At 42.1% G+C, this 15,003-nt stretch overlaps 2 protein-coding genes across 2 annotated transcripts; one reads left to right on the top strand and one right to left on the bottom strand.

Annotated features, from left to right (window-relative positions):
• Window positions 1-753: 753 nt before the first annotated feature.
• Window positions 754-3,161, bottom strand: LOC133891071 (uncharacterized). The gene is made up of 2 exons (XM_062331760.1): window positions 2,352-3,161; window positions 754-870 (listed from the first exon to the last, which is right to left on the bottom strand). The coding sequence occupies exons 1-2, from the start codon at window positions 3,063-3,065 to the stop codon at window positions 823-825; spliced, it is 762 nt and encodes a 253-aa protein (XP_062187744.1). The 5' UTR covers window positions 3,066-3,161; the 3' UTR covers window positions 754-822.
• Window positions 3,162-14,268: 11,107 nt separating this feature from the next.
• LOC133891151 (uncharacterized) lies at window positions 14,269-14,791 on the top strand. Its single transcript, XM_062331873.1, has 2 exons — window positions 14,269-14,415; window positions 14,561-14,791. Exons 1-2 carry the CDS (start codon window positions 14,269-14,271, stop codon window positions 14,789-14,791), a joined length of 378 nt encoding a protein of 125 aa, XP_062187857.1.
• The last annotated feature ends 212 nt before the right edge of the window (window positions 14,792-15,003 follow it).

The raw sequence follows: 15,003 nt of genomic DNA, 5'->3' as shown, positions 1-15,003 counted from the left end.
TGTCAATAGTGAGTTACAAACATATATAAATAAAAAAAACTTCAATTACATTATAGATGATCGTAACTTCTAACAAATTCCTTACCTAATGATGTATAATTTAAGAACACGATTGTAATCATAGTACAATTTAAAACGTAACTCTAGTCCTTATATATATTAATTATAATTGATTGTAACTCATTAGCTTATCGTATTACAATTATATACTTCTGGACGTGCGGTTACAACTAGTCTACCTAGCGGATTGTAACCGATAGTTTTTTAGTTGTAACTAGGGTACGCGCAAAATAGACTATATATATATATACATATATATATGTGTGTGTGTGTGCGCTCTTTGTCTTCCAGATCAGAGCAGACCAGACCAGACAAAGAAGACAATGGTGGCAGCATGCATCATCAACACCCGGTTGTTGCTTTGTTCCCTCTGTCTCGACTGATCTGATCAATACAAACTTCCCCTTCCCACTGTCCAATGTATATATGGATCAAGCGGAGGCTAGGACCATGCATCCAAACAAGCCAGAAAAAAATATGCGCACAAAATTAACCTCATAACTGGAGATCTGAATATAAAAAAGAGAAGATAGCAAAAATTATGATGTGCATACATTAATAAGTATGATTGTACTATGATATTATAATTATAAACCATTGTAAATATATATATACCCACCTTTTTATATGAGTCTAATATATCTTGATATGATTAATAAAGGAGAAACATTTCTTGCAATGCCCTTACCCCATAGAGACATAGTGTATAAGATAAGAACAAACGGCGACCTTGCCCTATCTACTGTCTGCTTGTGGTCTGACCTAAAAGAAGAAGCAACCTTGCTTATGGTTGGGGAAATCAAGCACCAGCTGCATGCCAATGCATTGCAAGATACAGTTATTGTCTGAAGCAATATTTTGGAAAATGATGTAGTGCAGAAATTGGATATCTTATTGGACAAATAACGGGAATAATTTTATAGGCACTTGTTATTTAATTCCAAATTTCATTTAATCTTTTCTACAAGCTCCTCTTTATTTGTTCCTAGAGCATTCATAAATAATGGTACATGAATGATCCATGAGTGCAAATCTTGACAGAAATCAATATATTCAGAAGGAAAAGCATAAAAGCAAGTGAAAAAAATCCAATACTCCCGCCAATCCAAAATATAAGTCATTTTAGAGTTTTTCACTATGTGCAAAATATAAGTCATTCTACACTTTCAAGGTACATTTTCATACTGTTTTACCATTACTTAATTGACCTAGTTAATGTGGGGGAGAGTGTGTACAAGACACATTAACTGAAGGGTAGCACGGTCATCTTACTCCTTTCTTAATTCTTACACACAAATCAAAACGACTTATATTTTAGATTGAAGGGAGTAATTAGCAAATCATGCACCAACAGGTTTATAATTTCAAATCCGATCATATCGAACTATGTAGTCGGGAATTTATGAGGATCAGAGGTACATACAGTACCAATTTTTTGGATTTAGTGATCATATATACAACAAACTGTTTATATTGTATTAGTTTGACAATTAACTTACAATCTCTTACAACAATTGTGTACAAATTGCAACACTTGAAATGTTGATGTCAATATGTAGAACTCGACAATCAACATACACTTGTAGAGAAATGAGGCCTTTGGCCAAAGACATATCGGCTTTGATTATATCAAATCAAGAACAATCACACAGAAGATGACCAAAGAAACCCACAGACAGATTAATCGATCGAGAAGAGAGGGGGAAGACCAACTGGAAAGCCCTAATCACCAGGGTTTTATTTACTGCTAGTAGAAATTTATCAGGGATCTCCGATAAACGGGATTTTCAGATTTATCGAAAATTCTATCGGTGACAGACAAATTTTTTGGGCCAAAATTTAGAAAAAAAAGGCTCAATTTCTCTAGAAAATATCACCGATTGTCTCCAAACCATTTAACATAAAAAACTACACATAATAATATAGACATAAGAGAGTATCACAAATTTAAAAATACAACAGTAGTGATGTACTGGTGTGCCACTAGGCGAGAATTTAAAAAAAAAAAAATTTGGGTGATAAAAGAAATTTACCGGACCCAACCGATAAAATAGAAATATCGGAATTCTATCGCCGATAAATTTTTCCCTGCTAATCACGAGGATCTCAAACAGATGTTTTAATTGTGTACGCACACAGGCAGATGGTGAGAAGAGATGAAACTGGACAATTAAGGATCCATTCACGCAACTTTAGTTAGGACTATTCCCAAGCCTCAGTTCCAGATCCACTTCTTGCCGGCCCGCAAGCTGAGGTGAACTGGAGCTAGGGCTTGTGATTACTTTGGTTACCTTTGCATCATGTTCAACTCTGTCACATGGCACCGGCGGCAGATGCAAGAAGAACGGAAGCACTGCCTCCGGCGGCTGATGGACCCTCCTTCGCTTCCTCCTCTCCGCCATGGTCTCCTCCTCCTCTTCCTCATATCTTTCTAGAGCTTCTTCTTTCCACCCCGGTATCTTGTTCTTGCTCTCCTTGATGATGGTTGATATGTATGAAGGAGAAGTAGTAGTACAAGCTTGATGATCACAATTAGTAGATTTAGGGCCAGAGAGTAATACTGCCTTGGCCCTGAACAAGGGAGCTTCTTGCAGTTGCCGAAGCTGGTGCTGAAGATGATCAGCTTGAGGGGCGATTGACTGTTGTTGGTGTGCGTCCTGGACCTGGACGACGTCATGATGATCCAGGGAGGCGCACTGCCGGAGGCGAGCCCGGTCGCGGCGGTGCACGTTCATGTGGCCGCCGAGCGCCTGCGCGGACCGGAACTCTCGGCCGCAGAAGGTGCACGTGTAGGAGCGCGGTGGCCACACGCAGCCGCCGAGGTTCCCCGCGGCGTCCCGCGCGAACGCCAGCTCCTCCCATGACGGATCACCGCCGCTGCCATGCGCCGGAGGCGGCCAGGACCTGAGGCTAGTAGTCGTCGTCGTACCAGCGGCGGCGGCCCTTGCGCTCAACATACCCCAGTAGTACTTGGTCATTTGCTCCATTGAGGTGGTGTTCACCATGGCTGCTAGTTACCTGATGGGTACTACACTAGTGCTGCGAGTAGAAGTCATCAGTAGCGCATGCCAAGTTGGAGAAAGGCTGTGCTAGCTAGGGTGTTGTTTTCGTACTACTAGCTATATGTGATGATGTGACATGCATATATACAAATGCTTCCATTTGATTTGCATCCCAGTAATATATATATATATATATATATATATATATATATATATAATGTAATTTACCAGTAGTAGAAGAGAAGTCTTCTCTGTAGGTTGTTCAGGTGTTGGTGGGTGCGTATAGTTTGTTTTGTTGCTGATTTCAATTTCGGGAGAGGCAACTGCTGCCTCTTGCTTTGGTGCACTACAGTACTAGTGGCACAAGCAAGCTGCTGGCTATTCCTTTTGTTCAGTACTGCTGCCCAGTGCTTGCTACTGCAGTTACTTGCATTGTTTTCTCTCATGGCACTAGACACACATATACAGTAAAACTAGTAATTTATAGTTGATCCCGTTATAACTGAAGTATATACTATTTTCTGAGATATATATATATACTTTCTGAGATATATATATACTATTTTCTAAGATGTGTATACTTCTTTATAAGTGAAGTATATATTTTTTCTGAGATGTAAATACTACTTTTTAAGATGTACATGATTCATTCTGAACACTTAATAGAGAAGGAATATATACACCTGGGAGTACAGAAAAAACTTACTATATACACACACACCACACACACGATAACACGAGTAATAAACATTGGATGCAAAATCTCATGAGTCAAGTTTTTTAGCATTATAAAAGAAAAGACATCTTCCAAGAAGGGATTATTTGGCGATTAATTGTTCGTACAGTTTAACTGGGGTAACATCTCTGATTGCTACGGGGTTGTTTATTGTAATATCTTCTTATAATTAACCTTACAAAGTTATAACACCATGACTAAAAAATGTTTTCCTAAAATCTAATCATGTTGTCATTTTCGTATGAATAATCTAAATGTTGATGAAGATACTGGTGGTGCAAGTTAAAATAATTTAAATTTAAGGACACCACTTGTTTTTGATTGGTGCCTGCGGAGATATAAATAATTAAGTATAGTATATTACATTATTAATGATCAAAGTTTTGATTATTCTTAGTGATTACAGTTATTTTCTTGTATAAGCTAGCAAATCAATGTGTGTCACTACTACAGAAAAGATCATCACTGTCAGTTAAAAAACTTCATTACTACCAATTTTTAAACGCGGCAATGATAATCCATGATTATCACTGCCGGTTACAGAACCGGCAGTGATAGATCATGAGCTTATGCTACCGATTTGTATACTTCTCACTACCGGTTCCAGCTATGAACTGCCAACAGTGATACTCAATCCAGGAAAAACAAATTAAGTAGTCAGGCAATAATTTAACCAGAATTTATATTACTAATCTCTATAATTAGAGCTTTATATCACACTAATCTATAATTCACTCACTAAATCCATCAATGTACATAAAACAAAAGATATGTACGGCTACACACAAAAAATCCTAAACGACGATGTCTACTAGCCGTTGGCCACGACGACGAAGTAGTCATCGTCATCACCATCGTCATCCTCGTCCTCGCTGTCGTTGTCGTTGCCTTCACCACCATCATCGCCGGCCTCCTCCTCCTCTTCCTCTTCTTCATCCGAGCTCGGCTGGGGCTTCTTCGCCTTCAGCTCGTTAAGGAAGAAGTCCCACATGTCGTCCTCGAAGGGGGACCCTGTCGAGTCACCGGAGTAGGTTTCTTCCTTGTCCGATGACCTTGCCAGCGGGGCCTCTGTCTCTTCGTCAGACAATGGCACAGGTGTGGAAGGCATGGCTGGAGAAGGTGGTGGAGGAGGTGGCGACAAAGTAGCTGGCGGGGGAGAAGCATCGCGCGGATCCATCGCACGCTGGCAATGGTTGGAGCGGTGGCGGCGGCGGTGGAGGGAGAGGGTGAGAGTGTAAGAGAGCGATTGAGTGAGCAAGAGCGAGCGATTGAGTGAGCAAGAGCGAGCAATAGCGATCGATCGAGCTAGAGTGTGATTTTAAAGATGCTGGGGAGAAGCCGAGAAGAAGAGCGTAGGAAGTTGTACGGATTTTTTAGTATCATTACCGGTTCGTAAATATGACTGCTAGTGATAGCCATTATCAGTATTGGTTATTGAAGCCACGTTTTTTAATGAAGTAATATCACTGTCGGTTCATGTTACTAATGTATCACTGTTGGTTGGTAGCAAGTGCATTGATATTCACTATCATTGTTGGTTCTGCTGGTTGGGTTTTTTATGTGCGTTTGGAGCTTACAAACCGGCAGTCAAAGAGGGGCAGGGATGACCCTTTCTGTGGTAGTGTGTGTATATATACATGACAATTTTTTAGTTTAAACAACATTTGCAGCTGCTAAATAGTGTGAACTTATGGCTGGAGTAACATAATGGCCCTTTAAATTGGTGTATTGCTCAATTTTCCTAGTTGCAAGAGTAGTGTTAGTTTATTTTACTGTTCAGTTAATCCACTCATGCATTCATGCATGCTCCCGGATGCATGAACTTGTCATTAAGAAAAACGAAGATTTATATCTATGTATTCATCAGCACAAGTGTATTGACACAGTCAAGTTCGAAATTAGACATGACATTTTTTTTGACAAAAGTTAAAACCTGCTTTTATTGAAAGGTTATAAGTGGTTCTTACATCCAAATGCATGCTGGGGGCTTCCATGGAAGCGCCAAAAACCTAAGAAAAATATTACAAACTACTCAATACCCCACAAAAGCTACATTGTACATTCGTATAAAGAGTTAAAGAACATCGCGAGACATCTGCAATTAAGTATTATACTAATTGAGCGTTCGTGCGTTGCAACAAGAGCCGAAAATTTTTATGAGGTATTATAGTTGACTGAGTGCCATACGACGAGCTACAACATAAGGCTATCCTGCAGCACACAATTCATGTTCTGTAAGGCACAAATGACACACGGTCACTCGGGCAAATTATGTCATTTTCGACTGGGCATTTTTGTTACATCTATCAGGTCCTTTTAGTACTACATCTATAGATTGGCAATAGTTACCATGGTTTCCAAGAATCATAAAACATTGAGGTCCACAATATTGCCCGAGCTCAAAAACTCCAAGAGGAACTTCAGGTTTCTTCAGTGCTATATATTTGGGCTTATGCCAAGCAGGAAGCTGGAGAGCATACTCAAAAGGACAAAAAAAAAAAACACCACTCATACGAAAATGAAGATGGATTTGGATATTTGTGAAAAGGAAAGGAGCAATCGCCCTTTCTTTGGATTGATTCATAAAAGTATAAGACTCCAAACCATATAAGTAAACTAAATAACAATTGAAAGGATACTAATGAGCTGACAAAATATTTATACATACTAATGAGTTGACAAAATATTTATACATCATATCATCCGTTGCTGGAATACCAACTTGTAAGAACTTAAACATGTGTTTTACTGGTTATTTAGTTATCAATGTTAAAAGGAAACTTTTGAGGACAAAATTTTATGATCAAGTATGTAAGCAAGGTCTCCACCAATCAGTAGTACTTCTCCATGGGGCAAATGTAAGCCTCGAATCATCTGCTTTTATGACTAAAGAAGGTTGAGCAAGTAATCGTGTTACAGCGTAGGTAGAGTTTCCACCATCGCCAGTATCTGCAATAAAGTCAAACCAAAGCTCGTCTTTTTTTTCATTAAGATGATCATACAGAAGGTTGCTGCTGTTAGCTTCATCAGGAGTTTTGTTCATGGCAGCCTAGTCAAGGTTAGGGGAAAAAATGTCAACAATGTCTTAATAGAGCCATAAACTCAACCTGCTAGTGTAAAAACAAATCCCAATATAAAAAGCAGTACATAAATCACTACAATATTATCTAACTATCAGGTAAATGAGTGCACAATCAGAAACCATGGAAAAGGGCACTTGGGCAAGGAAGAACAATGATCCAAACTTACCTGCATCAAAGGCATGCCAAATTGACCAACAAAGAGAGTCACAGATATCATGAGTTCGAAAACAGTTTTAAATAAATCAGCTGATATCATGCAGTACAAATCACCTACTTGTAAGTAATTTTTGCCATATCAAGTGTGGTATAAGAACTTATGTGTTCATCAACAAAATACCCAGAGTACCAAGAAACCATGTCCTCAAAATCTTGCTTCAACTGTTTCTTCAATTTCTCATATTCCGAAATTGTCTAAGGTTGAGTTAAAGCCCATCTATACATCAAATCAAAGAGAACAAATATATGGAGTCCAAAACTAAACCAACAAAAAAGAGATTTAATTTCTATTATGCTTCAACAATTTTATACAGTTAAATAGTAAAATTGTTTTTGCTCATTAGTTGTCTCGTTGATTACACCAGCACGTAAACATGTGCAGATAAAGCAACTAAGGTGATACATACCATGTGCGAGGTGCCCTAACTTAGAAAACAATAACATGAGAATCATTGTAAAATTGTTTTTGCACATTTAATTACCTCCTTCATTACATCACTATACAAACATGTGTAGACAGAGCTACTAAGGTGCTTGTTACCGTGTGCAGAGTACCCTAATTTAGGAAGTAAAACATGAGAATATGTCAATCCTCAATCCTATCATGATGCTATTGCATCAAAAACAGAGACATTGTTCTAAAATTTTCATCATATAACTGATAGGTGACAAATGTATTAGCAATATTTTTTTGGACAGAACAGTATATAAGTTCAATTCTAACATAAATCCAAAGAGCATATAGAATAGCAAATATAATAATGCACAAGCACATTCGAGTTTAACTTATCATGGTCCAACCATGGGCAACACATTATGGATTAATCAAATAGTAAACATAGACAAAATTAGTACAAGGCAAGTAAGACAATACCTTTGGGTGGCGGGCAACAATAGCAAACATAAAAACAAGAATCAATGTGAAGACGATGAAGAACAGGTTTAGTCCACAGTCATGTCCGGATGGAGTGAACCAGTGAAATAGAAGACCTGAGAAAGAAAATATGGCAATGTAACCGATAATTGAGATAACCAATAGAGCCATGTACCTACAGTGATAAAGAAGAAGTATAAATAACAGATTTCGAGAAATCAAAGCTAATACTAAACGAGAGCAACAAAGGGACGCAGTCAAGAAAAAGTGACAACGAGCACAATGAACAGTAGTCAGGGAGGGCCACAAATACATGTGAATATGTTTCTTACGGTTATGTATAACCAAAGTGAAAATGCTAGTACATCACATGAGCATCAATTATATCCACAAAAAGCTAGAATTTTACTGGCAATGAAAATTGAAATTCCGAAACATAAATACATCAACTATTGGATGTATTGCTACACACTTATGTTAACGGCACAAGCCAAGGCCCAAGGAGACTCTGAATATACATGCTGCATACACAGAAAATAGCGCAGCTCACTGTTAGAACTACATAATCTCTTTTTTCTCAGTTCAATCTAGAACTACATAATATCTCTTTTTTTTCTCAGCGCCGCCAATTCCAAAGCCTATGGTTTACACTATACAAGTGGGTGAAGCTACCTCAAATCACCACCATCTTGTAGTGAGTATGGAAACTAACTCATCTCATGGACTAGATTATCCCAACAAAATCCTAGTGATGTCACAGGTACAGAAGATCTAGCGTCAAATAAAACGCCACCTCACTAATCAAATAACGATATTTCATCGAAAAAGTTCCACGCACAAATGGGGATGATCAGGCGATGAAAGAGAAGAGCAAAAGGCACTTGCACCAGAGGAAGACGAGGCAAGCTCCACGTTAGCCAGTGTCGTTGGGGCTACATCCCACGCCCGTACTCGACCGTGGTCGTGGCGCCGGGAATAGAACATCGCCACCATCATCGAAATAATCACAGATAAGCAAGCAATCTTCCAGAGTCACATACCGATTAGAAACATCACATACGTAGATCGTTTGGAGAGGAGGGTGTATTTGTGGCAAACGACAGTCAAAGGAGGCCGGGGCTGATGTGCGCCGTGATGCCGACGTCGTCCCAAGCGGCCAAGCGCAGGCTCTCGACAGCGACGAGGAACATGCGGAGGCACAATTACAATGGGGGAAAGATGGAGCTGCCAAAGCTGCCCGAGGTCGAAGAAGATGGACCTGCTGGGAGCTCGACCATGGTGATGACAAGCTCGACAGCCGCCACGAGCTCAAGGAGGGTGAGCCCGGTGCGAGGTGGTCGGCATGGCGCGGGGGAGGGATCATGATGGGTGAGAGCCAGCCTGGGGATAGGTCTGACGCTAGCGATGACTCGGCTGCGGCGCCCAGCTGCTGCGGCACCACTGCCATGGCGGCAGGGGGCTCGGAGTGGGTGGAGGCATCAAGGGTGACGAACCCTACCTGGTGGATCTTGGGTTCCACACTGCCCGACGACGAGCGCGGCAGCTGGCGGAGATCCATCGCCGCTTCCTTGATCTAGCAAATGGTATGCGTGGGGGGTGACAGATGTGCGGGGCTGCATCCAGATGCGCGGGGGAGGGGGCAATGGTGGCTACGGAGTCAGCGTGCTGGAGGGTTGTGCAGGGGAGGGGAGAGGGAGGAGGGGGAGCGAGCGGAGGTGTGCGCATGTGGCGCCATGACGGGGGACATGGGGGGAGGGGCAGCGGTGGCGGCAGGCTACGTGGGGAGGGGAGGACAGGGTGGACAACGCTTGGTTTGTTGCGGGATTGGGAATCACATGGATGGGGCGTGGCCGCGTGGGAGCGAAAAGGGAATCAGACGGAACAGGACGCTTTAGGTATTTTTTAAGTAGTAGAGATATTAATTCCGGGTGTCAGCATATTTCAGTATGTTTTTCACTAGCATATACGTGACCCTATGTGCATGCATGCTAGCTAGCTTCTAGAAAGCAAGACCATATATATGTATAATACCATATATGCACAACGATCCTCTGACGTACGTACGTCCACAAGACCAGAAGTATATGTATATCAAATAATATATTGACGAGCATATAGATCATGATCAAGAAGTTGTACTGTCAAGTTAACTTCAGCAATTTGACTGTCCATCGATCGAATCTTAGAGTTTGACGAACGAGTAAATCAGTTAAATAGTCATTAATTAGATGGACAATATCTCCCACGCATTAACGATTTGAAGGCTATTATATATGCATGTGACGGTAAATATACATGATCGACATGTACTAAACCAGGTTGCTAGTAATGAAAAAATGGAGGAAGAAATAAGAAAAGGAATGATCGACTCATATATAGATCGAACGTACGCCTCTACAAGTATACAAGTGCTTGCTTGCACTACTCAACCACCACTTTTTGGCCTTTAATAATTTGTCTCTTCGATCACTTGTTCTTTGATGATGCACCAGCATATGTCACTGATTTCAACTTTCCGATCAGCTGTCTGTCTCGATCCGATGGGTCAATGTACGAGATAGATTAGTGTCTGTAGTCATAATAAAGTTGATGCTTGGGTGATGCCTTTGTCTTGTGACCTTTGTCTCATTGTCTACCTATTAAGTATTACTACTCCGATCCCTCTGCAGGCTGCAGCTTTCTTCAGAGATAAGATACTCGATTATCATCCTGTACTTAAATTATTAGGGATACGTGCTAGTTAACTAATCTCTAGTTGTTCCACTAGCAGAATATGATTATCTCTCTCATCGGCTAGCGTACAATAATATTCCTTCCTTATATTATTTTATGAACCGAATAATCAGTGGTGGAACGGTGTAGTTAATGGCAAAATATACAGATGATAGCATGCGATCGAAGTGCTAGATGTAGCTCCCACGCAAAAAAGAAAAAGGTGCTGATGTAGCTGTATTCGGAACATTGGGATTTCAGAGAGAAAAGGAACGTGTCTTAGTTTCAACGGAATGTCACCTGTAGAAAAAGAAATCCTGTCTGCAATCAGCGCTGAAATTAGTTGAAGCCATGCATGGCTAACATTTCCACTTGGTTTGCATTGCTTGGCCCAACAAATCACAAGTACAGTGGCACTATTTTTTCGATCAACACGCCTGCATTCTCTCATTGATAGGTAGGTGCAGTACGTTTGCGTCTGCCATTCATGATTCATCTATCTCATTACGTACGATCAGACTGGAAACTATTAATCAATGGCCGGGCTGGAGGCAGCAAAAGATTCTTTTGTCCTGCTAGCTCTTGTCTCTATCGTCAGCATCGCCCATTTTAGCTAGACCACAGGATTGTTAGTTAATTCATTCAGAACCAGTAGTTGCTAGCTAACAGTCAGCGCCTCACTGTCAAATATCTATCTACAAACTATAAACATATAAGAAGTGTATCATATATGAATAAGGTATATCGTGCATCCACTTAACGATTCTAGATATTGCGAATCTGAATCTACAGAACCCGATCCTCCCGGAGATCATGAAGACGTATACTTAGTAAGATCTCGATCGAGTTATCCGACTCAAGTACGACTAGTATCTAGATTGGATTCAACTAATTTGCCTTGACCGACAAGATGAGGACTTCCTATCGATTACGGGCAGAACTAAGATGGTGCCTTGACCCCTTTATAAGGTGGGGACCCTAACCCTAGGGAGAGGTAGACACATCTTGATGCAAGCCGACTGATAGCAGCCAGATGTCCGCCTTCTCGTACTCCCCCTCCGGCGGTCATCACCAAGGCAAGCGACTCTAAGATAATAGCAATCGTAGATACTTGGCGACTTCAACTCTTGATTAGTTTAGATCCAACCCCCTCCATTGTAATAGGTTCAGTCACATTACTGGTACTCGAGATACTTCATATATAGCATCATCACACAGAACGTAGGGTATTATTCCAATTTGGGACCCAAACCTATCTAAATCGCGTGTCTTGTTTCTTGCTCGATCCCTGATCTTAAAGGTACCCCTGTTTAATTACGGATATATTGTCATGCACTAATCTTCGATAGTTGGTGCACCAAGTAGGGACCTTCATCTGTTTTCTAGGATCGATCATGTCTCAAGTGCGCATCCACGTCGGATTTTCCGACACTGGCTTCTATGATCACTTCGACTCAGCGGCAGTCTTCTTCGCATCACCTCATGTTGGCTCCGAAATCACCTTCGGAACTATGGTGTATCGCTAGGATGATTAAGGTGGACTAATCCACACTGGTATCCTTGAGTCTAGCCTGTTGGACACATAACGCGAGGTGGGACACCTTGACTGGGATCCTAAGGAGCATAATGTTCTTCAGTTCATGGACACCAACATCTACGGTGAAAGTCACCATAGTGGCAATGATGGCTCCATTGACAGTCAGAGCAACCGATCAAATCGATTCGTGTTCATAGCTGGAGCCGATGGCACACACGCTAAGTAGAACCTGGAAGATCCGGACGCTATGGTAAACAATGGTGTAGGAATCCCTAAGGATCCAACAGTGGTAGTTATTGCCCAAGGTACTGGTGTCGCCGAAGGGTTACCGCTAGGGACGTCCACGGCTGGAACCTTACATGCCCCTGATACCACTCATTATCGATGGAACACGGATAATTAGGTAAGCCGTGATATTTGACGATGGCTTGTCGTAGGGACACCTCTCAATCAAGCGATGCCTCCACCAACAATAGCTTCAAGATCGAGGAACGAACTCCCTCAGAACAGCAATCACAGGGCAACATCGGCCAACGGTGTCTTTAGTACTCCGGAGACCAATGTCCAGAGGGCTTATCTGATTTTAAGATCCTTACTCAAATTAGATCCAATGAATCCTTTAACCCCAATGGTCAATCAGTTGAAGACTTTGCTCACAATAGGCAGGACTTACGGGAAGTGATTGATAACCGTCGTGAGGAACGTTGTGAAGAAAATTGTTGTTGTTATAATGACTGTATATCTCCAGGGCGGAACGATCGACGTGACCCTCCTGTTCGAAGGAATAGATGTGACAGTCCTCCCTCATCTCCTCTTGAAGACTTCGACTGAGGCTGCTAAGCCTTCGCACCCGAGGTCCGGTCGATACGATAGCCCAAGAAGTTCAAAGCGGGTCTGATCCAGAGATACGACACGAAGATCAACCCCAATGAGTGGTTACAGATTTATACCACTATTGTTCGAGCCACTAGTGGCGACAACATGGTAATGGCCAATTACCTGCTAACTGCTATCGATGGACCGGCAAGGTCGTAGTTGCTGAACCTGCCCCCCAACTCGATCCAATCATGGGCCGAGTTGAAGGTTCAGTTTATTGCCAATTTCCAGGGTACTTTCGAATGCCTAGGAATGGAAGATGATCTCCATCAGCTGAACCAAGGTAAGGATGAATCTCTTTGAGACTTCATACGGAGGTTCAACGACAGGAATAATATGCTCCCGGTCATCTCCGATGGGTCAGTCATTATCGCCTTCAAGAAAGGCATCAAGGACAGGGATCTGATTGGGAAGCTAGCTACCCAAAAGATCCAGATGGTCAAAGAACTCTTTGAGTTGGCTGATAAGTTTGCGAAGTGTGCTGAAGCCTAGGAACACTCCAAAAACCCTTCATCGAACAAAGACAAGCTCGAGTCTTCAAAGAATGAGGGAAAGAAGAATAAATCTGATGACATAAGGGTCTAGACACGACCGTAGCCGCGGTTGAGAGGAACAAGTCACGCAACACCAGAGACAACAAGGGCCAGTGGTGGCTAGAAGTGTTGTCCAATTCATCGGTCCAACCAGCACAACTTTGACGAGTGTTAGGTTATCAACAAAAAGCTTGAAGAGAAGCTCAAGGATGCTATCGTTGACTATCATAGCAAACAGGCCAAGCCAACATTAATGAGGATGAGCTCGATTTCCGCAGGGCCAATAAGAACTTGGTACATATCTTTGGAGGATCTTCCATGTACAAATCCAAGAGGCAATACAAGGCAGTTGAAAGGGAGGTTAACCTGGCCTCGACCGGACCTCCTTGATATCTCAAGTGGTCAGAACTTTTGATTACCTTTGATGAAGCTGACCACCTAGCTGCGGTTTCACATCTAGTCATTACCTGGTCGTGGTCTAGCCTACTATCGTTAACATCAAGGTTTTTTAGACCCTGGTCGATAGGGGTAGTTCACTCAACCTTATCTTTGCAATGACATTAGACAAGATGGGATTCCCAGGTCGGAGCTCAAGGCAGGGGTTAAGCTTTCCATGGTATTACCCCAAACTCATCGACCATGCCTCTTGGTCAGATCAAGTTACCTATCACGTTTGGTGTGCCTGACAAATTTCGCATAGAGAAGTTAACTTTTGATGTCACAGACTTCGAGATGGCCTACAATGTAATCCTAGGCTGCCCAATGCTGGCCAAGTTCATGGTCGTGGTACATTATGCGTACCAAGTGTTCGAAATCTTAGGTCCCAAAGGGGTCATAACTGTCAAGGGAGATCAATGCACAGCGGTCAAGTGCGACAAGTAGAGCCTGGAGATGGTAGAGCACTTTTGCCAAACAATGACTACCGCAAAAGACATGGACTCTAAGTGTTAGAAGTGTCAAGCCGCCGACAAGAGCAAGGACGGTGTCAATGACTTCAAGCTCGAGTCTTGCTGATACTTCCAAGTCCGACGACGCCACCAAAGGTGAGGCCAATGAGGACGCCAAGGACAAGAAGAATGGTTGTGATACCAAGGCAATGCCCCTCGACTCGTCTGAGCCAACTAAGACGGCCAGGATTGGGGTTGACCTTGACCCCAAATAGGAACTTGAGCTCATCACTTTTCTCTGGGCGAACCAAGACCTTTTTGCGTGGCAGCCATCCGATATGACTGGGGTCCATAGGGAGGTGACCTAGCGCAAAACCTGTGGTGCAGAAGTAGCGAAGATTCACAGAGGATAGAAAGCAGGCCATCCAGGAGGAGGTCGAGGAACTCTTTAAGGCGGGCTTCATTCGAGAGGTTCATCATCCTACAT

Source organism: Phragmites australis, chromosome 14, assembly GCF_958298935.1.
Source record: "Phragmites australis chromosome 14, lpPhrAust1.1, whole genome shotgun sequence".
Lineage (NCBI taxonomy): Eukaryota > Viridiplantae > Streptophyta > Magnoliopsida > Poales > Poaceae > Phragmites > Phragmites australis.
This window is presented reverse-complemented; position numbering and strand designations above follow the sequence as displayed.

Excerpts from the sequence above, each read along its gene's own strand:
- LOC133891071 (XM_062331760.1), bottom strand. The coding sequence starts at position 3,065 with ATGGTGAACACCACCTCAATGGAGCAAATGACCAAGTACTACTGGGGT. Across the intron at positions 871-2,351 it reads GAGTTGAACATGATGCAAAG|CTGGTGCTTGATTTCCCCAA; the intron begins GTAACCAAAGTA and ends ATTGGCATGCAG.
- LOC133891151 (XM_062331873.1), top strand. The coding sequence starts at position 14,269 with ATGCCTCTTGGTCAGATCAAGTTACCTATCACGTTTGGTGTGCCTGAC. Across the intron at positions 14,416-14,560 it reads TGGCCAAGTTCATGGTCGTG|ACATGGACTCTAAGTGTTAG; the intron begins GTACATTATGCG and ends CTACCGCAAAAG.